This window comes from Misgurnus anguillicaudatus, chromosome 15, assembly GCF_027580225.2.
Source record: "Misgurnus anguillicaudatus chromosome 15, ASM2758022v2, whole genome shotgun sequence".
NCBI lineage: Eukaryota > Metazoa > Chordata > Actinopteri > Cypriniformes > Cobitidae > Misgurnus > Misgurnus anguillicaudatus.
Genome location: NC_073351.2, coordinates 22798972 through 22823115, shown reverse-complemented (window position 1 = coordinate 22823115; position 24144 = coordinate 22798972). Strand labels below are relative to the sequence as shown.

At 37.6% G+C, this 24144-nt stretch overlaps 4 protein-coding genes across 12 annotated transcripts in view; 2 read left to right on the top strand and 2 right to left on the bottom strand.

The window, feature by feature from the left end:
- Positions 1-800: 800 nt before the first annotated feature.
- Positions 801-9400, bottom strand: dennd11 (DENN domain containing 11). Of its 4 annotated transcripts, XR_008636230.2 has the most exons (11): positions 8814-9397; positions 8438-8537; positions 8152-8310; positions 7837-7993; positions 5688-5826; positions 5291-5422; positions 4876-5026; positions 4062-4127; positions 3263-3454; positions 2438-2608; positions 801-2356 (listed from the first exon to the last, which is right to left on the bottom strand). XR_008636230.2 is itself a non-coding variant. In XM_055173619.2 (10 exons), exons 1-10 carry the CDS (start codon positions 9166-9168, stop codon positions 2329-2331), a joined length of 1479 nt encoding a protein of 492 aa, XP_055029594.1. In that variant the 5' UTR covers positions 9169-9400; the 3' UTR covers positions 801-2328. The 4 variants fall into 4 exon arrangements, 3 of the variants coding, with proteins under 3 accessions (XP_055029594.1, XP_055029595.1, XP_055029596.1); XM_055173619.2 differs by lacking the exon at positions 2438-2608 and having other exon boundaries at positions 8814-9400; XM_055173620.2 differs by having other exon boundaries at positions 801-2608.
- A 367-nt stretch (positions 9401-9767) lies between these two features.
- Positions 9768-15961, top strand: wee2 (WEE2 oocyte meiosis inhibiting kinase). Its single transcript, XM_055173618.2, has 12 exons — positions 9768-9922; positions 10214-10477; positions 10557-10753; positions 10825-10879; positions 11006-11175; positions 11395-11516; positions 12818-12964; positions 13066-13170; positions 13274-13359; positions 13452-13622; positions 15339-15487; positions 15574-15961. The coding sequence occupies exons 2-12, from the start codon at positions 10223-10225 to the stop codon at positions 15707-15709; spliced, it is 1593 nt and encodes a 530-aa protein (XP_055029593.2). The 5' UTR covers positions 9768-9922; positions 10214-10222; the 3' UTR covers positions 15710-15961.
- A 530-nt stretch (positions 15962-16491) lies between these two features.
- bida (BH3 interacting domain death agonist) lies at positions 16492-19812 on the top strand. Of its 5 annotated transcripts, none has more exons than XM_055173345.2 (4): positions 16492-16649; positions 17558-17821; positions 18145-18278; positions 19327-19812. In XM_055173345.2, exons 2-4 carry the CDS (start codon positions 17587-17589, stop codon positions 19522-19524), a joined length of 567 nt encoding a protein of 188 aa, XP_055029320.2. In that variant the 5' UTR covers positions 16492-16649; positions 17558-17586; the 3' UTR covers positions 19525-19812. The 5 variants fall into 5 exon arrangements, with proteins under 5 accessions (XP_055029320.2, XP_055029316.2, XP_055029317.2 ...); XM_055173341.2 differs by having other exon boundaries at positions 19321-19812; XM_055173342.2 differs by lacking the exon at positions 16492-16649 and adding an exon at positions 16953-17086 and having other exon boundaries at positions 19321-19812.
- A 1824-nt stretch (positions 19813-21636) lies between these two features.
- bcl2l13 (BCL2 like 13) overlaps positions 21637-24144 on the bottom strand; it is a 34677-nt gene continuing 32169 nt past the window's right edge. For both annotated transcript variants that reach the window (XM_055173326.2, XM_055173327.2), the window contains one exon: positions 21637-22919. In XM_055173326.2, coding sequence (XP_055029301.2) covers positions 22050-22919 — 870 coding nt within the window. In that variant the 3' untranslated portion in view covers positions 21637-22049. The remainder of the gene's footprint in view (positions 22920-24144) is intronic.

Below are 24144 nucleotides of genomic sequence, written 5' to 3'. Positions count from 1 at the left end.
GGTAATGAGAACTAAAAAGTTCAACAAAATTTCAACTTTTATCTGGAGAGAAAAAATAAGAACTGCTTACCTGGTAGCCATCTTGAGTGTCACAGTCAATTATGTCCCTTCCAACAATTTTTTTTAATGTTTTTTTAAAGTTCCTTAAGGGCTTAAACAATGATTGAAAATTGTTGCGGAGGATGAGAAAATTTTTCTTTTATATTCCTTATTATTGTCTCTACATTTACCAATGATCACCAAATACCACATGTTCCTTTACTGTAAATGTTTATAGTATAACATGCACTGAAGCTTTTTATTTTTTAATTATAAATATTTCCATGTCAAAGAACCCAAATCCAGTCATGGACACGTTGCGGTAATGAAAATTTTCCCCTTTAATGTGGAAAAAACAACAAAATTGGTTTGTATGATGTAACTTGATATTATGTGCAAAACAGTACATGAAAAGATGTTTGTAACTGTATGCTTCTTATTTTGATAGGATTTACTTTTTATCAAAAAGTTTCATGACACCTCATAAGTCCAATTTCATGAGAATCACCCACTTACTATTAAAATCAAACGTTTAAACTGTTAACATTAGTTAATGCACCACAAACTAACCTGAATATTGACATTAAATAACATTAACAAGAATTATTAAGTGCTGAAAAACTATATTGTTCATGTTAGTTAATGCATTTACTAATGTTTCCTAATTCAACATTATTGTAAAGTGTTACCAACGTATCCAAATTGTTCTTAAAATGTAATAAAAACGGTAAAAACAGTAAACATTACACCAAAACAACGTGTGATAGAAAAGACGACCATTTATTTAAAAATGGCAGTGAATAAGAATCACTTGCTTTGTTAAACAACAGATACATGCTGTTAAGTTGTATTACCGTGTCGGTAGTGTATGAGACAGAGGCATTGTGATACTAGTACAGTAAAATTCAACATTCACGAAGCATGTTATTGTGACAGACTGGGTGTACAATTTACATAATCCAAAAAACTAATTAAATTATACATACACAATATATGTTACATGGCTGCTAAATATACATTCTCACCTTTTAGATTCGGAGGACAATAAACAATCATTTTTAAAGAGGACTGTTTGTAAGATTTTTTAAACAAGAAAGTTCTCTTAAATTCTCTGATAGATATGAAATGTACAAAAGAAAATTCACATTTAGTCATAAAATCCTTGAAGTCAACGTAATAGAGCATAATCCAGTATTACTTTTTATTAATTGAATGCATTTAATGAGTTTGTGTCTTTATTAAACCGTGCCAGACCTGAGTGCCTGCACTCAATGCTGAAAATGAGTACCGGATATGTTGACCTTACCATAGGAGATTCAGTCAGTAGGTTGAAAACCTCTGTAATTCACATTCAATTAAATTAATATATGATTTTGTGTTAACGGAAAGGATTAAAGTAAACACTTCAATAAATTTAATCTCTATTAATACCGTTTATAAATCATTTGAACAGTGTTAAGCATCCAGTTTAGGTCTTCACAGGACAGAGCCACACACACACGCACAAAAACCCACAATCAATAGTCCAAAGCCAGTCCTCTGCTGACCCGAATACATGGAAATAAAACCGAAGTATATACATATTCATGTAATAACTTTCACAGGTAACAGATTTAAGACAGAAATTGAATCACATTCATTACTTCAGAGCGCATTAAATGACTCTCAAAGCTGAAGATAACATTTCTGTGTCTGTTTGCATCAGTTGTGTGACAATGTATCATTTACATTCAGTGCCAAGAGTGAAAAAAGGCTTATCCAGCAATGTTTTGTGCCTTACCTTAGTTAACAAAAAAAAAAAACATTTAGTGGATGCCATCACTAGTTATTTCGTCACTGATAGTGTTGATTAAATAAATAAGACTTCAGTCACAGCTACCACTGAAATTAGATGGACTGAAAACCTTTTACAGTGTAGACAGTTTCAATTCATATACAGTAGATTAATAAACAAACAAGCTGTGCCAAAATACAGCTTTACTTTAAACTGATTGTGTCTTGGTCCATGCAAACTAGATCGAAAATACACCTCATTGTCAAAGGAACAGAACAAAAACACCCACAAACATGTACAAGTATGTTTAGAAAATACGGCGAACGTTGTAAAAATCCTCACCAGCACGGTAGTGTGTAATACTCAACAATCATCAAACCATTAAAGAAATACAAATATTCAAGGCAGACCTCACCAGACACCAAAAAGTTCAATCCGGGTCTGAGAGTTGTTCCCTTGATTGAGGATTTCATCCATTCCATTCTCCTGCATCCATGTGAAGCACACTATGGGCGTCACATCAGTTCCCCAAAACAGCACTTGCTAAAAAACAAAGTAACAACTGAAGAACACTGTGACACATTGAGAAGCAGTAGAAAGAGGCACGAAGATAAGTTTCATCACGTTTTGGATACAAGCTTAGGCAAAGTCCGGGATGGCTGGGAGGACACTAATCACACAGACAGACAGACAAGCAGAAAGACTTCACTGATTGGCTGGCTGCAGAGTGCACAAAAAGCCTGCAGACGGATTGGTGGTGGTAACAGTGGCATCCAAAGGGGTCAAGAATGGCTCCTAAGATAGCCAAGCCAGAGAAAGAGAAAATAAAGTGATAGTCAGGCAGCATGTTAGGCAGCCCTAAACAGAAATTGTGCTCCAGAGAGAAGGCAAAGAGATTTAAACTAGGGATGCACCGATAGGATTTTTTGGGCCGATACCGATTCCGATTTAAACACTTGTATACAATACTATACAGATGGTCTATTAGCTAGTTTATTTCTGCATCAAATTATTTTTACTGAACATGGATTGGATCTAATTAACATTCAACTGACCAACATAATAAGAGAGGCACAAATTAAGCTAAAACAAATATAATAAGACAGCATGACAACCTTCAAAGGTGGTTTTTGCTATTCAGCATTTATTTTATTAACAACATCAACTCATTTTTTACATATAATGGATTTCTTTATGCAGTTAATTAATATACAATCTGTATCGGCCTTTCTTGTGCTATTGCCGATATGCCGATGGTTTCAAATTCATCAAAAATCGGCCGATAAATATCGGTGGCCGATACATCGGTGCATCACTAATTTAAACTCTACATTTATATCATTTTATCTTTCACCTATAGGCTCTTCGTTCGTTGTTATTGTGTGATATGTTTCTTGTTTACACAATCATGCCAAGTACCTTATAAGTTCAAATTAATAATTGACTTACGGGCAGCAGGGGTTGTCGATAACCAACATGACGTCGATGCCGTAGACCTCTAGCAAGTCGACAAGAAAGCCGCGGTCGCCCTGAGGATCCAGCCCCATGGCTCTCACATGTTCAGCGGTCAGGGTTGAATCAGCACTTCCTGCCACCTCAGTCAGGGTCTGGAAGATTCTGTTATTCTGCTCCATGAAGAACCTGGGTTACATGAAAAGGATGATTCACTTTTGACTATAGACGGTTTTAGAAGTAACAAGATAAAACAAGCGACTTTCGTGGTCAACTTCCGGTAAACTTTGCTAAGAAAAAATAACAACAAAGTCCTTTTAAAGTAGTTTATTTATATAAAAAGCAAAATAAACAACACGTAGATTACCTAGGAAACCAAAACATTTGTTATTTTCGAACAAATGTATTTAAGAGTTCAGTTTCAGCAACTAGTCAGACCATTAAAAAAACTGAAATCGGAAGTAAAGTTCGGACCAGACGCGTAATCGCGTCACTGCACGTGCGTACGATGCAACGGTCTATACTAATTGGTCTTTACTTGGTATATAAGGAATTGAACCACTAAAAAAAATATTGTGTAGACTATAATTTAGTGACAGAGCTGATAGTTCACACTTCTTCAGATTTCCTTTCCTTAAATTTAATATAGTCCATATTTTTATAAAGGAACACAGACAATTGATTGTCATTGTTTGCATAACTAAAAGGGAAATAACTAAACAAAAATGTGTCTCCACAGCTCATTGTGACTGCTTTCCTATTACTAATTCAAAAGGAGTGTAAGTTTATTACTTACAGAATAAAGAGGTCCTCTTCAGATGTGCAATCTCCATCCACCTCCTGAGAGTACAACAGCAACTGCCTGCAAACATGTCAACCATATTACCATCATCTTATTAGACAATAACTCCACTAAAGAAAAAAAAAACTTGACTTAAAAACAGTTTCGACCATTTTGACCAAAAATATTCACATAAAAAAATTATAAATTAAAGTGTCATGAATGACATGTCGTATTGAAATGTCATATATTTTGTAAAATATATATATATATTTGTGTCTATATATATATATATGTGTCTATATAATATTTGTGTGCTTCTACAAATGCAAAACAATGTTGTTTTCATGAATAAACCTTCTTGATGGCTGGGGCAGGTGCAAAGGACATAGTGCTGGGTGATATTGACCAAATTCATATCTCACTAATTTTGGGATGAGTGACGTATACAATAAATCAAAGCCTCATGAGAGAAGTCACAATCACCCTTATTAAAACAGCATATGATGAAAATAAAATTAAAAGATGGGTTTCCTTTGTGTTTGAAAATATACTGTACAGCTGCACAACATGCTTTGCTAGCTGGTCAAAGAGTTAACACCTGACCTCTTTTGCAAAGAATAAGCATTTCAGACAATACAGATAAAGACGGTATTGTCTCAACCTGTATCCAGTTTGGAAAAATACAGATAAAATGATACAATGATCAAAAAGTCCTGTGCTCTGTCATAGCTTGCAAACCTCTATTAGATAACGATTCAGTCTGTTTGACTCAATCAATGTATTTTTCTAATAATAAGAGCCTTCTGATTATAAAAGGCTGGTGTACCTCTGTTCACACAGCTTGCGATACTTCTCTTTATCCGCACTGTTGAGTCTGAGCAGAGGTTGGAGGCTTTCTCTGTGTGTCTTCACATTCTGGTTGTCAATGTAGACATCATATAACTCCTTCTTTTCCTCAAAGATCTTCTCTGTTGTACCTAAGAACACATAAAAAATAACATGTTAAGTTACACTTATTAAAAACATTTTTGTTTCAAAACTGAAAAACGTTAACCTTAGACAGTCCACACATTTTGTCAAGAGACAATTAAGTTACTTTAAAGAATTTCATTCCTAATAGTTTACCAGCTCATTACAGTGACAATGAAGTATTTTGTTTCTTCCACCTCTAGCCACCTCATTTTTGTTCCCACTGGTTAAACCAGAATTTTGCCACCATCTTAACTCCTCTAGACACTTACAGGCCACGTAAGACACCTCAGTCTCAAGAGCTGTGATGTCAGCCACATTGATGTAGAAGAAGGGGCGTAACTCCGGAACAGATGCGCCCATCCCGGGAATAGAGACATTAGCAAGACAGCAGCAGCAGTAAACTGAAATGTTTCGAAAACACAATAAGTCAAAACAAACTACAGATAATAATGATAAGTTATAATTTTGTAAAAATTCACTTAAAAATAAGTGCAAAAATCTATATTAGTTCCAAGACATGCACAAATGCACATATGTGACTGACTGTAATGTGATCTTTATCATTGGGATAGCAAGCTATATTTAATCTGTTATGGAAGATATGGAGAGAAATTATGTGTTAATTGCTCGTAGTTGTACTGTATGTGGGTGGATTTCCACTCTCACCCCGATAGCAGACCACACCAACAGGTGGAGGAGAGAAAATTAGGATGCGTTTTCTTAGCAAAGCAAACTTCCACAGCACCATGATCTGCTCTCCAAAGAAGCGGATGAACTGGGACATGCAGCCAGCCGGGTGCGTGATCTGATAGGAGAACAGAAACTAGATTTGTACAGACACACCATTTATTTAACAAGAAAAATCTTATTTTTTGTAGATCTTATCAATGTATTAAGAGTTTGTAGAAACTGTGAAGATGCTTTTTCACTATGGGGTGGTTGTCCCAGACTAAAATGCATGTGTGAGCTGCCTTCATTTAAAAACATCTTGCACTGACATATCTTAAAGGATTAGTCAATTTTCTTTAAAAAATCCAGATAATTTACTTACCACCATGTCATCTAAAATGTTGTTGTCTTTCATTGTTCAGTCGAGAAGAAATTATGTTTTTTGAGGAAAACATTCCAGGGTTTTTCTCATTTTAATGGACTTTAACCCCAACACTCAACAGTCTTAACGCAGTTCAAAATTGCAACCCCAAGGGCTCCAAACGATCCCAAAGAGGCATAAGGGTCTCATCCAGCAAAACGAATCAAACGATTGTCATTTTTGGCAGAAAAAATTAAAAATATGCACTTTTAAACCACAAATTCTCGTCTTCCTCCGGTCCTGTGACGCGCCAGCACAACCCCACGCAACTGCGTAATGACGCGGAAAGGTCACGTGTTACATATATGAAACACACATTTGCGGACCATTCCAAACAATAAACTGACACAAAGACATTAATTATTATCATTCGACATACAACAACGTCAGAACGGTGCTCTTCTCCACACTTGTAAACACTGGGGAGTAGTTTCGCATACGTCATCCGTGACCTCTTGACGTGATGACGTACTGCGTGAGGTCGCGCTGGCGCGTCAAAGGACCGGAGATAGACGAGAAGTTGTGGTTTAAAAGTGCATTTTATTTGTCAAAAATGACAATTGTTTCGCTAGATAAGACCCCCACGCCTCGTTTGGGATCTAGAGTCCCTTGAAACTGCAATTCTAAACCGCACTAAATCTGTCACGTGTTGGGGTCCATTAAAATGAGAAAAATCCTGGAATGTTTTCCCCAAAAAACATATTTCTTCTCAACTATACAAAGAAAGACATCAACATTTCAGATGACATGGTGGTGAGTAAATTATCTGGATTTTTTTAAAGAAAATAGACTAATCCTTTAACATATAAGAACCATTATTTTATCACAAGATGCACACCAGTATTGTTTTTTGTAAGCTATGTTTGTAAAAACTACTTAAATGATTATATTTGTGTGGATACTTATGTATGCATATGTATATACTTTAAAGCTGTAAGGTTTTGTTGTATGATAAATAGTCAAAATGTCCAAACTTAAATGCTCCAATATACAGTGTATACTCTGGACATTAGGCTTGATGTTTATTGTTTTACAATATGTATTGAGTGTTTTTTATTCATTTATTTATTTTCATTTTTTATTATTATTTTTATTTTCATTTATTATTATTATTATTAATGTTTTATTAGGTTTGTTAAAATATACTTTAATATAGTTGTCCATTTTCCTATTTTGCTCTTTTGGGGTGGGGTTGGGGTACAGTAACTTTTTTCATGATTCTCCTGTATCTGTATCCTGCTATTTTTGTAAAAGTTCAATAAACAGATTTATATACATATATTAAAAAACGACTTAAATGTCTTAATATAACTAAAGCCTAGTCCTGTATTAATCTAAACATTAATCTAAACCCTGTCTGGGAAACTGCCCCAAAACGTTTAAGACTGACGCTGTGTTCAAACAAACCGCATAATGTCCCCGTCTGACATTGTGCTTGACAATAGAGGACCTTGTGATTTGTGACCAGCAATTTTTATATGACAATAGTTCTCTTTTTACCAAGCAGAACTTTCCCAAACATATGTGAGGTGCAGAAGCAATGCTACACTGTAAAGCACTGTCATAAATCAGTAACATACAAGTGTTGTGGCCTAGTTTTCCAAAAAGTAGACAATTTATCTGATTATGTAATCATGAATATATGAACAGTGTTTCCAACTATATAGCCTTTAACAGAGTAGTGCTCCAAAAAGCAAAGTTTTGACAATGACACTGAGTTCAAACCTTCATCTCTGGATGCATGCAGCGGTTGACTATTGGCCCGATAGCACTGGTCGGACATGCCGTGACCAAACCATTCCCTCCTGGTGGCAACACCGCCTTCTTATCCTCGTAGAAAGCTTCCAATGGTGAATACTGGCCTGGGCATTGCAGTTGGTGCCTGTCATTGCATTTTGTCAATGTTTTTGTAAAACATTTAAGCATACTGCATAATACTAAATTAATTCCTAATTAAAATATACATTACATGCAACTCAGAGCTTATGTTTAATAGTTTAAAACATAATAGAAATAGATGTGAGGCTGGATAACACTCACCGGACCTGGTTCTCCAGAAAGTGCATGTAACGGTACAGTAGTGTGTAAGAAGGAGACAAAATCCCTACAGATTTCATCCGAGCCCCACGCTCCAGTTCACTCTCCACTGGCATGTTGGCGAAGCATGCTAGTCCAAAGTAACAGCCTTTACGGAAATATCTACAGATAGGAAAACACAAGCACATTTTTACAGTTTGTATGGTTTGTGAGCTAAATTATTGTTACATAATGTTTAGGTTATGCTCATTTAAGTCAGATGACCCTAAAATGTTAACAGTATTCTTACATGAAATCACTTGCGATGCGATGAGAGCCACTTGCCATTGACTTAAACTCAACTCCCTCCAGGTTGACATCTTGAGGTAAACACCATTCTATCATGTTCCCTGCAAAAAACACATGTTTTAAACTTAAATTTGATGTCTGCTGGAAACAAAAAGCCCTCTACAAATGTCTGTGTCAGCTGAACTTCTTATAAATGAGGAAGTGAAGTACAGTACAAATGTCTTACACAACTCTCACTTCATTCACTTCCTCACATGACTAAAAAAAAACGTGGCCGCTGTCAAACACATTACAATAACCAAAACAATTCATACAATACAGGATATCGCCCGGCAATCAATCATTTTACAATATATGTCATGTTGGTCAAAGCTCACCCGATCTTGTGTCGAAAGTCACCACGAAAACAGCAACAATTTGATCTTTTTCTTCCCATTCAGCAACTCTCCGATCCCGTATGGACAGTCCATGAAAGGCGCAGTCCGATTCCTCGTCGGCACCACTAGCATCTCCCCACGGGCCGCGTGCACTTTCCCCTGAAACAGCTGTTGAAATATGTCCCGGGCTGATCCTCAACGAGATATCTGCCTCTCCAACGCCCTGACCCGGACAATTCGATAAATCTGACTGCAATGAGTCCCCTGTCTCTGCTGACGGAGCCGATGGGGCAAGTTCAGCCGGAGGGATCTCCTCCCAGTCCAGCAGCGGAGCGCGATCCGACTGCTCCACCATTATGTTTGTCGAATACGACTATCGAGTGAAATAGCAAATCTGTCGCGCTGGTCGGTCAGAGCGATAAACTAGTACGCGCCAAACAGAACATAGCGGTTGTGACGCAAACGTTTCCGAAATATTGTAGTAATAGAGATGGGGTAACGGACGCTACCCAGGCGTACACTGTGTTGTGATGATGTCACTCACTTCCGTTCACGTGGTGTAAGAGGTGCTTGTCATCAACCTCTTCCCACCCGAAAAATAAATATGAGGTGTAAATATAAGGTCGCTTGTGTACACTGAAATAAACGCGCAGACGTCTTTGACGACTATATTTAGCTTTCCTTGACGCTCGGAAATTATTTTATATCTTAGTGTTTTTTTTCTTCAGTTTTAGCTAAACAAATAAAGACATATTTAAAAGTGTGTGTATATAAGTGTTTCTTTGTTGCCTGTTAAGGTTAAAAGGTTTAGCAGAGTTAATTAAAGGCAGTCACGAGGTATGTTCAGGTGTGCTCAACTTCATGCAAAGCTGTACAAACCGATCGGACTATGACATCAAGGTACCGCGAGAGCGATTTCAGAGCAGTCTCTTCGCATAGGGTCTCGCGGTAATTTGACGTCATTCTGCGCAGCGCAGCATGTTGAAGTCGAATACCTAAGGTCGTGCCACTCCGCTCATCGTTAAATGACCTGATGCCGCGTTACTAATTAACATTCACGCGCCAAGTTGATCGAGTTTAAGCGTGGTGCTACAATAGCTCATCTCAGGGTAAGTTACATTTTTATACAAGGCGTTCAAAGTTGCATTTTAAACCCATATAAGTAAAATTACAGTATATTTTAGGGGAAGCTTGAGTGTTTGTTCTCCAGCTTATGTCATAATGAATATATTCGACCCACGAGGCCTTGATGCTTTTTTTAATGAGAACTAACGTTAGATGGAGTGTGGTTGTCAACATGTAACTAAGTGGATGAACTTATGGACAGCTGTTGCAAGTTTAGGCTCCTTTTATCTCAAGAAATAATTGTGCGTTTGTGTCTTTTATTCAACTAACTGCAGTGGCTTGAAATGGCCTCTGTGAATGCAGTGCAGCAACATCTGAGCTTCTCCAGCAGTGGGGAGGAGGACAGCTTTGATAATAGTTTTGATGAATGGAGGCCCAGGAGTGTTCCATTAAGAAGCCCCTCTGCAGCCTGTCGAACACCCCGGGTGCAACGTCACCATGGCATAAGTATCACTGTTTCTCCATCCATTCCCACTTCTCCTATACCGTACGCTGCCTGGAATAAACTCCGGCTATGTGATTCACCCAGTACGCCAAAGGTAACAGTGGCATCTTTCACTAATGTGGTATGAGCAAAGACCAATGATCTCTTTAAGTACAATTAAAATTCCCTTTCAGAGTTTGCTGTCAAAATCAACCCTGCCCTGCTCTAGCACCAAGCCATGCCGCAGTAAAAGGTTACTTCGTTTGTCCACTGCTTTTGACAATGTACCCTCAGTGAACATCAACCCTTTCACGCCAGATACGGTGCGGAGGAACCGTGAGCACCACAAGAGGAAGAGCCAAAGGAGTGATGATGAGGATGATGCACACAGGTACCAGAAAGGCATTTAGTGGAGCCTTACATTTTTTCATTTGCTTGTATTAAGTACCTTTATTCCAACAGATCTAATGAAGCTCAGAGCTTATCAGAAGATGAAAATTTTTATCTTCCATCAAAGGTATGGTTTATAAAGCAACGTCTTTGTTTTTTCTACAGTTGATTTTAAAAGAATTCCATAATCCCAACTAAAGCTTTGGCAAATCTGTTTTCTCTCTCATACGGTCTCCCATCTGTCTGCCCTCAGAGGCCAGCAGTGCCAGCTCGCATGCTGTCGCGTTATGAGAGTGAGTTTTTAGAACTAGGCGGTCTCGGCGTGGGCGAGGGTGGTGCTGTGTATCGATGCATAAAGAGGCTGGATGGATGCATGTACGCAATCAAGCGCTCACGCAGGCCAATTGCGGGCTCCGCCAATGAGTGAGTCAGCACTCCCAGCTACATGCGTGCATCATAACAAGGGCCACTTTAATATCCATATATGGCTGAGATGAGATGAATGTTGCTGTCAGAGATCTGGCACAATTTTCCTCCAGTTATTTTGTCCTTTTGGAAAAAATATGATGTGAACCATAATAAATCGGTGCAATCAAGTGCATCATGGATATTTTAAGATTTAAAAATGTTCTGTATTTTCAGGCAGCTGGCCTTAAAGGAAGTATATGCCCATGCTGTGCTGGGGCATCACCCTCATGTTGTCCGTTATTATTCTGCCTGGGCTGAGGATGACCATATGATTATACAAAACGAGTACTGTGATGGTAAGACAGCAGATCACAAACATGTAGTGGGTTGTATTGTGGTGAAAATTACGTTTTTATTGTTGTCTATAATGTGTTTTTTAATATGCCTTAAGACTAGCCTGGTCCAACCAGACTCTTGTACATTTCATTTGTACAGAGAGTCTGGCCACGCTCCATTGCAAAGCGTTACTTCTGTTAAGGAGGGTCCTCTGTTGAAGTTTAAAACTATTGGATCTGCCCAGAGTCACTATGAATCTGCTATAACCAATCGCTAACGTGTGGTCGTGACGTATATCATGCACCGAAACTGGCCGGAAACAAGAAACAAAACTTAGCAAACCTGGTTCTTGCTCCAGCTTTAACTTCTGTATATTCGGCAGTTTTGCAATAACGGACCGAATAGCTTTTCTCACGTCTTTCTCCGCTGTCATTACTGAACTACAACTCAAACTGACACACGACCTCAACGTCATCGTTCTTAGCCACCCCCATCTGTTTGCTGATTGGTCCGGCAGAATTTTGCAGGAGAAAACGAAACTCTACAGAGCAGTCCGAGACGTAGTACTGAAGCGAAATGAAAATTAAGCGGAAGCGCGTAGGAGGGCGGAGCCAGGCTACCTTAAGACGACACCATGTGCAAATTCATCACCTTTGCTGGATATTTGCTCCATAAAATTGGAGTTTCATAAAGATGGTCTTATTCCCACTGTTTTAGTTTTGCTTTGTCACAAACATGAAAGCAATCACATCATCACAGTTGAATGAGTGGATAAGTAGTTCAAACCTTTGTGGCTTGTGGCTGCGTCCAAATACCCACACTTGTGGTGTTGGCCACTCGTGCATGTGACAGGAAGTAAGTGTGCAAGACTGTCCCATGTCTTTAAACTGCCAAAGTGCAAACCACACTAAACCCACACTTTCTCGAATACCGCTTTGGAGGCTAGGCGTATCATGATCTGGATGTAAATTGTGAGGTTAGATCATCCAAAAATAAGTGTTGTGAATATTTAGTTGCACTCATGATGTTCAAATCCACAATCTCTTTTTATTTTTTTAGTGATGTTTTAGTTGTTTGTGGGGTTTTTACATTTTTGCTGTCGCATCCATTTGTAGCTTAAGGTGGTCACCGCCCCTTCCCAGTATAAAGATAAAACTACACTTTTAAAAACATCCACATTTTGGTTCAGAAGAACAATTAGGGCTTTAAATGATGGTGTTTTCAATAATAACATTTTTGTTTGGATAAAGTAACTATTTTAAGTTGGCCACTTTTGGCCTATATGTCAAGAAACTCATACAATGTCAATGTCATCCTGTAGGTGGCAGCCTTCACGATGCTATAACTGAAAAGGGAGAGCAGGCCGAGTTCTTCAGGGTGCCAGAGCTTCGAGATCTTCTCCTACAGGTCTCCATGGGACTCAAATACATCCACAGTTCAGGCCTGGTGCATCTCGACATCAAACCCAGTGAGCCTTGTATCTTTTTCATTGTTTTTTTTTTTTGCCTCTACGACCTGTTACTAAAATACAGACTTTAATTAGTAAATGGCAAAATTTCCACTTTTCAGGTAATATTTTCATTTGCCGTCGGCCCAGCTCTAGTGCCGGTGGAGAGGGAGAAAGTGAGGACGATGATGATGAAAGCCCCTCCTCAGGGGTTGTATATAAAATAGGTATCTGGCCTTGTTTACGTTTTTAATATTTTAGTTTGACTTCAACGCAGCAAATTAGCCTTATAAACACTGTTACTGATTTCATTGGTCTCTTGTGTTTTAGGTGACTTGGGTCATGTGACGTCTGTCTCAAGCCCTCAGGTAGAGGAAGGGGACAGCCGCTTTCTGGCCTATGAGGTCTTGCGAGAGGTAAAACTCAACCAGTTGACTATAATTATGTATACTGTGATTATGAACTTTGTCACCAGATGTGATGTACTCTGTTTTTCTCTTGCTTACAGGACTTTACTCATCTTCCTAAAGCAGATATTTTTGCACTAGGTCTAACAGTGTTGTTAGCTGCTGGAGCTTCACCACTTCCACAGAATGGAGATGACTGGCACAGCCTTAGGCAGGGTCAGCTACCTAGCCTGCCCCAGGAGTTAACTCCACCCTTTAAAGACCTTATAAAGGTACCATTTAGCAGCACATGTCTGGTTATCATCTGTAAGGGGCTTTTAATTGAGGAATTGTTGCTATAATTATGGGTTATGTTGCTTAAATCGTTACATTTTACTTCATCATTGCATCTGACTTTAGGTGGATCTTTAAAGAAACATGCCCACATTTTAAGCTTATTCACCGTATCCCCCAGAGTTGGATGGGTCCATACATGCCTTTTTCATCTGCGTGCGTTCTGTGACTCTGTCTGACGCAGGCCCCCGCTAGCTTAGCTTAGCACAAAGACTGGAAGTGAATGGCTCCAGCTACCAAACTGCTCCCAATAAGTGACAAAATACTCCTGTTGTGATTTGTATAGTCACGCCGTGTACAAATAACAAAGTCATATGAGACACAGCCATTTTTATACAGTATACATACTGGAAACTATATTCTCAGAAGGCGAAGCACTGCTACTTGGGCGTAGAGATTTGCACAACTCTGACCGAACTCTCTGCTCCTCACCAGGGGTTTCTCAGGTGCTGCGAGCAAATCACTCCGCCCAGTAGCAGTGCTTCGCCTTTTGAGAATATAGTTCCCAGTATGTATACTGTATAAAGATGGCTGTGTCTTATATGACCTTGTTATTTGAACACAGTGTGACTATACAAATCACAACACATAAATAGGAAAATGTTTGTGATATTTTGGCACTTATTGGGAGCAGTTTGCTAGCTGGAGCCATTCACTTCCAGTCTTTGTGCTAAGCTAAGCTAGCGGGGGTTGCGTCATACAGTTACAGCACGCACGGAGATGAGACGGATATGTATGGACTTATCCAACTCTGGAGGATACAGTGAATAAGATAAATTCCCAAAATGTGGGCGTGTTCCTTTAAGTGAGTCAGACTGATAGCATTAAAGCAGATGTCATTTTATACATTTTATGTATACTGTATGTATAATGTATAAAAACAATACATTTTTTTCAGCATTTTGATTCAATGGCTGTAACTTCTAATTTCTGGGTCTTAAATGGTTAAAGTTCTTCATGTTCCTCCTCTAGAGGGCATAATTAAACTTGAGATCTGATTGTCGGTTTAAGTAAATTGACTTGCATCTGGCAGCAAGGTTAGATTTTTTTATCAGTGTATTTTTAACTAATTCTGAATTGGCTTTTCAAAATAATTTCATATTTATAGTTTCATTTTAATTTTGGATACATTTTAGTAATTTCCCTAAGATTTGTTGTTTTATTAATTTTTATTTATTTATTTAAACTAACCACTATCAAACCTATTAAACAGCTAACCATTTTAACTAATTGCCATTTAATAAATTTTTCACTTAGTTTTTGTTTCAGCTAATAATTGAAGTGCCTCAACTTAAACCCATTTCAGTTTATTGCCAAGGAAACACATGTTTTTGTATTTTTAAAGGTCCCGTTCTTTCTGTGTTTTTGAAGCTTTAATTGAGTTTACAGTGCACAATATAACATGTTCATGTTTCACATTTAAAAAAACACATTATTTTTCACAATTTACTTATCTCTATATCGCTATTTTCACTGTCCTAAAAACTGTCTCATTTTACAGGTATTATTTATGCTATTACAGCAACATTACACACTAACTAGGGTTTTAAAAAATGGGATGAGGAAGAACGTGGTCTTTAAAAACTATAATGGCCGATATAATATTTAATTTGTTTTTAATAGTTTAAGTTAACGATAATAGCCCTGTTTAACAGACGCTGTTAGATCCTGATCCTACTTTAAGGCCTTCTGCATCTGCGTTGTGCCGGCACAATGTACTGTGCACGGAGAGGACGGGAAAACTAGCCGCACAGCTTCGAAAGGAGCTCAACGTGGAAAAGTTCAGAACAGCCGTGCTGGAGAGGTGAGGTTATATAGGTTTAAAACAGTAGTGAATAGGTCTTAAAATAAAAATGAAGAACTAAAAATTTTTTTACTATTTCACCTTAGGGAACTCCAGGAGGCCCGGCGGGCTGCTACCTCACCACGACAGTCATCCCAACCAGGGTCTCTTCCAAAAGCTGGAAGGAAACTTGTAGGCCGGAGCACAGCTCGATCTGTGAGCTTCGGTTTCCCTGGATACTAGCACTGACTGATTTTAGCACTAAATTTGTCATGCACTGCTTGTGCCAACATTCGTGCATTTCAGATTACACAGTTTGTGTGTCAGTGGTTAAACTGAAACTTCAGATCCTATTGTTGTCTGAATGACATCAAAAATTGACACAATGTATTTGATGCAACATCTATTAAGGTTGATTGGCTGTTTGTTTGTTTACCATGGCAAGTTTTTCATGTCAAATTGTGTTTTTAACTGTAAATAAAGTTTTTAAATGTTTTGCTGAGTGATATTTTTTTAACAGATACCTGTTCAATCATTATGGTTTATTTGGAAACAGTGTAACATTATAAATCTTTGGTCGTAATGTTAGTTTTGAAAGATACTTCTGACACTTGTTAAAAATAATACAGCTTTCAGCACCGACTGATGAGTCACGACTGGATGAACTTTATCTAGAGTTCACAGACTCGAAAAATCATTTCCGAAAACCCACGACGATGGTTGTGAGTAGAAGGGATACAGCGACGGCTAAACTCTTGTGAAATCTCGCCGGATGAGCGCTGTTACCAACCCCTAAACCCAACATCTCGCGATTTGGCTGTAGCTAGCCAGATTCCCGAGCATGCATGGGTACATGGATACAGTCACGTGCATACATCGTTTTGTTTACTATACAGCTTGTATAATTATATTTATTTAGTAATTAATATTCTTCCATAAAATAAGACCGTATTTTTATGTATGGACAAATGTGACATCCGAAGGATGCAGCCAGCCTTCCGTTTCAATCGAGCTGTGGAGAATGGCCACGCCCCCTTTGGACGTCATCACTTCATCGCGTCATGCAAGAAATCGAAGCGGGGAATTCTGACTACGAGAAAAGTTGTTTATTATAAGCCACCCCCGCGCGTCATCACTAGCAAACAAGCGGAGAGGGGAATTGCAACACTGTTATGTTTTGACCGTAAGTAACAAATCTTCATTATTTTAATAAATAGCGAATTTTTCTTTCGCCTTAAAGCAGTATAAGTAGTTTAGCGTTACATGTAAATAATGTCGTTAGTTCACAGGCACATTTAGTAGACTTTAACGTTGGAGCTTTTTGCCTAACTTACATAGAAATCGCTATTACATAACCACACTATGTTAACAGTATTTACTATGATTGATCGATCTAGCTAGATGGATAAATCTTTCTCTGCAGTTTAACTGAAAATGCCGAGCTGTTAATTTCATTCATCGAAATGTTCATCATCCTACGTTAACGACGTTCTCCCGGTAGATGTGTTTTTAGTTGGCGTGTAACGTCAGAGGCAGGACGTTTTATTACTACTATATAAAAATAGTTGGACTCGATTTAGACATACGGCGAATGGAAAAGCAGAAAAACGACATCACGGAGTACGAATCATTCAGCTATCAAGTAACGTTAACGTAGCGTGGACGAATTTGAACTTTACTTCCAATGCACCTCGCAAAACTTGGTTCTGTACCAGTATGAAGGCATATGTATGAAATGATGCGAAAATCCTATTTTCTTAACAAAAACGTTAGGTAGCAACAACTGATACTGTATAAAACAGGTGCTAACTTGTTAGCTGTTTCATTAGCGCTTTGCTAATCTAGATCGCACAGTTTACACAAATATAGACGTTAATGTGTTATGATCATTTAGCCAGCAACAAGTGAGGAATCGCTTTACATATAAAGATTTAGACCGTTTGATGTTTTTTTCTTCTAAAAATAGAAAACAACCCCGGGCCTTTCAATTTAATATGATGTGCTCTGATATGCAAATATTTAAATTTGAATTATAATGTCTGTTTTTTATACGTTAACTGCATGCTTGAATTATATATTTTTTTATTGCAGAGTAACTTGTATAAAGTCACAGTGTGGCGATGGATTGCAACAAAAATGTTGATGGTTTTCCTGAGACATCCCTCGTCCTCCTTGCCTTTCTACAGCACAAGAGATGCCAAAATGGTGATCTTAAAAGAGAGCCTGAACTGTCCAACAACAACAATAATTACATTGACAGTGATGAGGAATTACAAACCGATGGACACGGTTCCCCAATCGACTTTAGGGGAGTTTTACATGACCTTCAGCTGCAAATTCAACCTCAACTGTCAGGTATTAGGATGAATCCGTATATTGGGCCATTGCATCTTGTGTCCCAGTTTTGCTAAATTCATCTTCCATTTGTTTCCTCTGATTATTTTGGTTATTGTTTGTCAAGTGATATTCAAACTAACTTTCAAAGTATTATCTATATACAGTCTCCTTTGATTGACATTGACAATAAACTGTAAACACCTGTGCAGTGCCACGTAAGGACGATAAAAGAAAAAAGAAATATTTGTCACAAGTTTAATCTCTTTACCCTTTCTATATGATGTGCTGCTCCCAGTCTTATAGATTTTGCTGCTGTTGATGTTTGTATCTTTCCATCTTAGTAAATGCTGAGGAGGCTCAGGCAGCAAGAGAAATGGCTGCCGAGTTGATCCAAATTGCAGACATGTTGGAGAATCGAGTCCTGTCCCGAGCTGCTAACAGTCTAACCAAGAAACTGAGCACCTCTACATATCAGGTTAGAAACATGAGTTTAGATCACAAAAGGGGCGGTTTCTCGGAGAGGGTTTAGATTAATCCAGGACTAGGCCTTAGTTATTTTAGGACATTTTAAGTAGTTTTTACAAACAAACCTTACATGACACAATACAGGTGTGCATTTTGAGACAAAACAATGACACTCAGGGTTCCTACGGGGTTTGGAAAAGTATGGAATTCGATATGAGGAATTTCCAGATCTGGAAAGTATGGAAAAAATAAATCAGAGTATGGAAAAACATTTACGTTTCCAGACTATTGTCCCTATTTCATTTTCTAAATATAAAGTTAATAATTTCTAAATGTGTATATTTCTCGCCCACCACGCTGCTGGCCAATTGAGTGGAAGGTCCGCATTTGGCGGCCATCTTACCACAGGACGCTCGCTCACTCGTAATTGAGTTTTAATGATGCATGTACTTGTAAATTACCACAACTTGCTTAATTTTTTTCAAACGTTTTTTTTCAAATGGAATTTGTGTAGGAACCTGCAAGGTGTTTTAAAATTAAATCAGCTCAAACATTTTAGTCTTGAACTAGGATAAGACCTGTCGGAGAAACCGCCACAAAAGGCTTGAAGGGATGGTTCACTTTGAAGTGAAGGTGCTGTCATCATTTGCTCATCCTCATGTTGTTTTAAACCTGTATGAATTTCTTTTTTCTGAAGAACACAAAAGAAGATATTTTGAGAAATGATGGTAAACACATAGCAGTAAGTGACCATAGACTTCCATAGTAGGAATAAAAAAATATGATGGAATTTAATGGGTACCATCAACTGTGTGCTTACTGTCATTTATCACAATACTTCCAAAATATTTTTTCCTACTATGGAAGTCAATGGTCACTTACTGCTGTGTTTACCATCATTTCTCAGGTTTAGAACAACACGAGGATGAGTAAATGATGACAGAATTTTCATTTTTAAGTGAACTATCCCTTGTAAGTGCATTATGTAGTGCTTGCAAACATTAAAATACTGCGTATTTTACTGCGTAACATCTTATTTTCTTTGTTGTAAGTTGCAGGTTTGGTCAAATCATCTGTCTGACGGAGTGCAGAGTTTACTTCAGCATGTGCCTGGTGCCAGAGAGTTTAATAAGGAACTTGTGGAGATGGCCTTTACTTTTGCACTTGTGAAGACTGTGTGTGAACATGCGCCTCCTTTTCTCTTTCAACTTTATGATACTGTGGTGCAGACGTTTCTAGCACCAAGACCCCAGTGACTCTTTCCACAGGTGCAAGATCTGTGGTGTGAGACTAATGTATATATGTTTATAGATGTCATTCATCTTTTTACTTTTTTTGTAAAGACAATATATTTTTTATGATCCTTTTCATTAGTTGATTTTTTTTCTTTAATATTTACTTGAAGTCATTGTGAAACCTTACATTTTTCGGTGCATTAAGTGTTCATGTTAAGTTGTAGCTTGTTACTCTGAAAATGTTTTAATACAGTGTAAAAAAACCTGAGAAACAAAAAGTGATAAATAAAAATCTATGTTTGCATTGTTCCTAATTTCAGAACACAAGCATATAATAAATGACGCTACAAAATATTAACCTTGCATAACATGCTGTGCGTTTCACAGGGTCAGACTTTCCAAAACAACATGAGTCAGATCAGTACTAAATACAGGAACCAAAGTTTTGTTTTTGTATACAAGGATATTTTTGTTCTCATTTTAATTATTTGACAGAAAATTTAGTACACAAAAAAAATCAGTTTTTCCCTTAACAGAATATGCCTTTATTTCACAGCTTTTGTCAACATAAAACACCTAACTTGCAAAAAATTGCACTTTTTCTTTATATGGCAGTTTGCCAACTACAGACCACAGGTGGATCCTGTCTGTAGATATAACTTCTGCTTTACTAGTTTTGATCAGCATTTCTTTTGGATAGACACAAACCAGGAAAATGACAAAAAGTGATGACAAAACTTGAGATGATGCATTGTGGTACAGAACACAATAATAAAGGATTTAATCTACAGACCCAAATTAAATAAAAATTAATATGATTACTTGACTCATCCTCATGGTGCAAAAAAATAATTTAAGAGGCATTCTGGTCCCCAACAGGCTTGTGCACAATTCAGAATTGAATTGAGAATGACCCCTAAATTCCAATTCAATATTTGAATTGAATTTGAATTGATGTCAAAAACAGGATCTAGAATTACAATTCGAATTTGAATTAAAGGAAGCAGAATTGCAATTCAATAGAAATTCAAAGAAATTCATATACATATTATACAGTAAGTGAAGTGTTAAAAAATAAGCTTTCAGTATATGTCAGATATGATTGCATTGCATATTCTAGAAATTATATAAGTTTAAACTACTTTTACAGATTACATTAACAGGAAATGTTTTCCCCCAGAAATTAATGTTAAAAACTCTAGTCACATAACAAATAATTAAGTTTGATTTTTTGTAATTGAAATTTTGTGGAACACGATGGAACATGACTTCATTTCCCAGAATGCTTTACTTTAATCAAGTATTTAAAATGGTTGCCAAACAATTTTCCAAAGTAACTTTCCTAACACTGAATGTATGTGAGATTCTTTCTGTTGTGTGACTGTGGAATTTCTTTGAATTGTCATGAATTTAATTCCACTTCCTGTCATTCCAATTCAAATTCAACTTCGTGTTGGGTGGAGTCAATTCAATTCAAATTCCAATTCATGAATTGAATGCAGGCCAATTCTGAAATTCTGAATTGTGCACAAGCCTGGTCCCCAAACCTGAAATCGTCATATGATCCCAGCAAGAATTGATTTATGTTAAGTCGCAGCAAATCAGTTTTACTGTAAAATTACAAAATGAATCTGAATGTTCTGTTAATGTTCATGTAGAACACTGTGGTTTAAGATTTAAAACCTGTCTTATCACATTGTCCTTTCTGTATGCACTGGCGATTTTGACTCAGAATCCGGGACATTTATTTATAAAATTGAGATTAGAAAACTAAATTTACATTTTTTGTGTTCCATTTCCTGACAAAATTCAGTCAACTGTAGCCATTGACTGTGCTGGTGTATAATTATTACTCACACACTTTAGCCATTGCAATCCATTGAATGGAAACAGAAGGAGTTCCCCCTCTAAGGCTAAGCTTAGGTTTATACAAGTATTTTTTTAAAGGGGAAATTTAATCAGTTGTCATACAGTACAAAATATCTAAGCTTTGCTTTAGGTTGTTGTGTAATCTTGTTTGTGGAAATATTGTGGAATACCACACAATGCAGTTATAAAGAATTAAAGTCTACGTACTTTTTATGTACTTTTTAGTATCCTTAAAGAAGTCTTATAAAGCTGTGCACTGTCCCATAAAGTTTTGCACTTTAGCATTTAATTCTGATACACAAGGTAAAACCATAACCACGCATTACTAGGCAAGTTTGTGCTTTAAAATCAAGATGAATTCCATTAAATAAACTGTATATCAGAACATGTTTCACAAACAAAACTTTCAAAGACTTCGTCATCCTTTTACGGTTTACATTAAGCCATCAGACAAAACCTAGAGTCACAAATACAACACAAAAGCTCCCCCCTACAAAACAAAACAAAGAAATCATCCAAAACAGATCTGAATTTTCATCTGAAGAAAGCTGGTTTAAAGAAACTAAGCAAAATTAATGAACAAACATGATGTGACACAAAGACAAGGAGTATTTTTCTTCTGTCAGCACAGGCTTTCAGTAGCCATGGTAATAGATACAGTGAGATGACAATCTTTTTTACTTCTTCCTGTAGGCCAATACTGCACAGGCCAATACTGCAGCGATAGCCACCAGGGCGGCAGCACCACCATATAGCAGCACAGAGAGGTCAGAGGACTCGGGTTGTGGCACAGACTTCGTCTGCACTGGTGATTCAGTAGAAGTTGAAACAGGGACGTCTTGGGTTGAAGTGGCCTTTTGCTCAGCCCCTGGAAGTGCCTCTTTCTCCAGGGTTTTTAGGACAGGTTCTTTGATTATGGATGTTGATTGTGGCTCCACAGGAGCTGGAACAAGCTCAGGTTGAGATTGAAGTTCAGGCACAGGAAACGGGGTGACAGCAGCATCACGATGGACTAGCTTCTGTTTCTCTACTGACACTGGAGGAGGATCATCACTCACTTTAGGGGGAATCTCAGCGAGAACATTTGGTTGCTCTACAGACACAACAGGCTCAGATAGCACTTCGTCTCTGATAGCAGCGAGCTCACTTTCACTGCCAAGCATACTAAGAACGCTACTCTGAAGCTCCGCCTCTTCCACGGTTTCACCACCCTCCTCGAGAAATTCGGCGTCTTCACGTTCCACGTGGACAATGTCGGAGTTCGAGGAGTTGTTTTCGCTTTGCTCCTCGACTAATGCAACACCTTCTGCACTGTCCAGACTCTTGATGTCTTCTGGGTCCATCATACCAACCTGGGCCCAAGACTCGTGTCCGGTCAGAGACACGGGAAGACTCTCTGTCTGCCAGGAAGTTGGCCCGCTACTTGCTTCCAAAGTCAAGAGTGATGCGGGAGGGCTTAGCTGGCCTGATAGGATGTAGATGTCGTTACTGTCCTCAGCTATAATCACTCCAGGATCTTCAGTTTCATCCAGACTGAATACAGTGCCCTGTAATTTAAGATCAAATACAGGTTAGTTTATGCATTTATTATTCTGATCTAAAAATAAGCACTCCAACAGACCAAAAAGTTCACAATTCACAATTATGATCACAAATGTATTGCACAAAAGTTATTTAACAGAGTCAGATTTGATAAAAAAAACTCATACTTGTGATCCTAAGGCCAAGATGACACCTTCCTAAAAACTGCTCTAAAGATATCATATATCCAATTTTTTCCACTTTAAACAAGACAATCTTTAAAACGTGTTTCTGCCTGAAAACATTCATAAATATATTAATTACATTTGTGAAAATTTTAACCCTTCATATGCCAATATGTTTACATTCATCGAACCACAGTGTTCGGCCAACATCGTAGCCTGGAAAATGCCCCGTCCTGATTTCTCACTACAGATGCCTGATTAATTTTTTTTATCTGTAAACACCGGCCAGATTGAGCAGCCCCACATAAGCCTGCAGTTTCTCTGTCTCAAGATCTCTCCAGTCTGCGACTGAGTGTCTCATATGCAGGTTTGTCATGGCCCCAATACACTGCACAATTTCAGTAGCACTGAAAAGTTTGAAGTCAAGGCACTGCTTCGGGCAGTGGTACAGACCTTTTGCGAGTAGATGTCACTGCATGCTGCGCCGAAAACCAGTGGATATTAATTAGAAACGAGTGAAACGAACAATATAACTCTCTAGAAATTTTTTTGTTGTGCTGTTGAGTGTCAGAATAGGAATGCCAAAATAGATGACCTTCATTTTTATAGTATACCGTCGTCGAAGACACCATTTAAAGATAAACGTAGGTGTTTATGGTTCCAATATAACCTCTTAAACCGACAGACTGGAGTGATGATATCATTTGGAAATCTATTAATAATTAGAATAAAAAATAATTAGAGAAGATGTCCCCTCTGTGTGTCTCTTATAGCGTTTTCATCACGTTAAGTTTATAATTTATTTAGAAAGATTAAAGATTTGAGTTCATAATATCAATAATATCACCATTTATTAAATACTGCATAATTTCTTCATTTCTATTACTTCTTTTTACCTTATATCTTAGCCTATGTCTTCTTCCTGTTTGTTCTAAAATTATTATGTTTACATACTTAATAAATATATAAATATAACACACACATGTAAAGTGTTATTAATATATAAACAGGCCTATACAAATCAATTTGTATGTAAACCTAATAGTTTTATAATAGTTTTAGAGCA

Excerpts from the sequence above, each read along its gene's own strand:
- bida (XM_055173341.2), top strand. The coding sequence starts at position 17,587 with ATGGATTGCAACAAAAATGTTGATGGTTTTCCTGAGACATCCCTCGTC. Across the intron at positions 17,822-18,144 it reads AATTCAACCTCAACTGTCAG|TAAATGCTGAGGAGGCTCAG; the intron begins GTATTAGGATGA and ends TTTCCATCTTAG. Across the intron at positions 18,279-19,320 it reads TGAGCACCTCTACATATCAG|TTGCAGGTTTGGTCAAATCA; the intron begins GTTAGAAACATG and ends CTTTGTTGTAAG.
- wee2 (XM_055173618.2), top strand. The coding sequence starts at position 10,223 with ATGGCCTCTGTGAATGCAGTGCAGCAACATCTGAGCTTCTCCAGCAGT. Across the intron at positions 10,754-10,824 it reads GATGAGGATGATGCACACAG|ATCTAATGAAGCTCAGAGCT; the intron begins GTACCAGAAAGG and ends TTATTCCAACAG. Across the intron at positions 13,360-13,451 it reads CCTATGAGGTCTTGCGAGAG|GACTTTACTCATCTTCCTAA; the intron begins GTAAAACTCAAC and ends TCTTGCTTACAG.
- dennd11 (XM_055173619.2), bottom strand. The coding sequence starts at position 9,168 with ATGGTGGAGCAGTCGGATCGCGCTCCGCTGCTGGACTGGGAGGAGATC. Across the intron at positions 5,423-5,687 it reads TGGTGTGGTCTGCTATCGGG|TTTACTGCTGCTGCTGTCTT; the intron begins GTGAGAGTGGAA and ends GAAACATTTCAG. Across the intron at positions 5,027-5,290 it reads TGAGGTGTCTTACGTGGCCT|GTACAACAGAGAAGATCTTT; the intron begins GTAAGTGTCTAG and ends ATGTGTTCTTAG.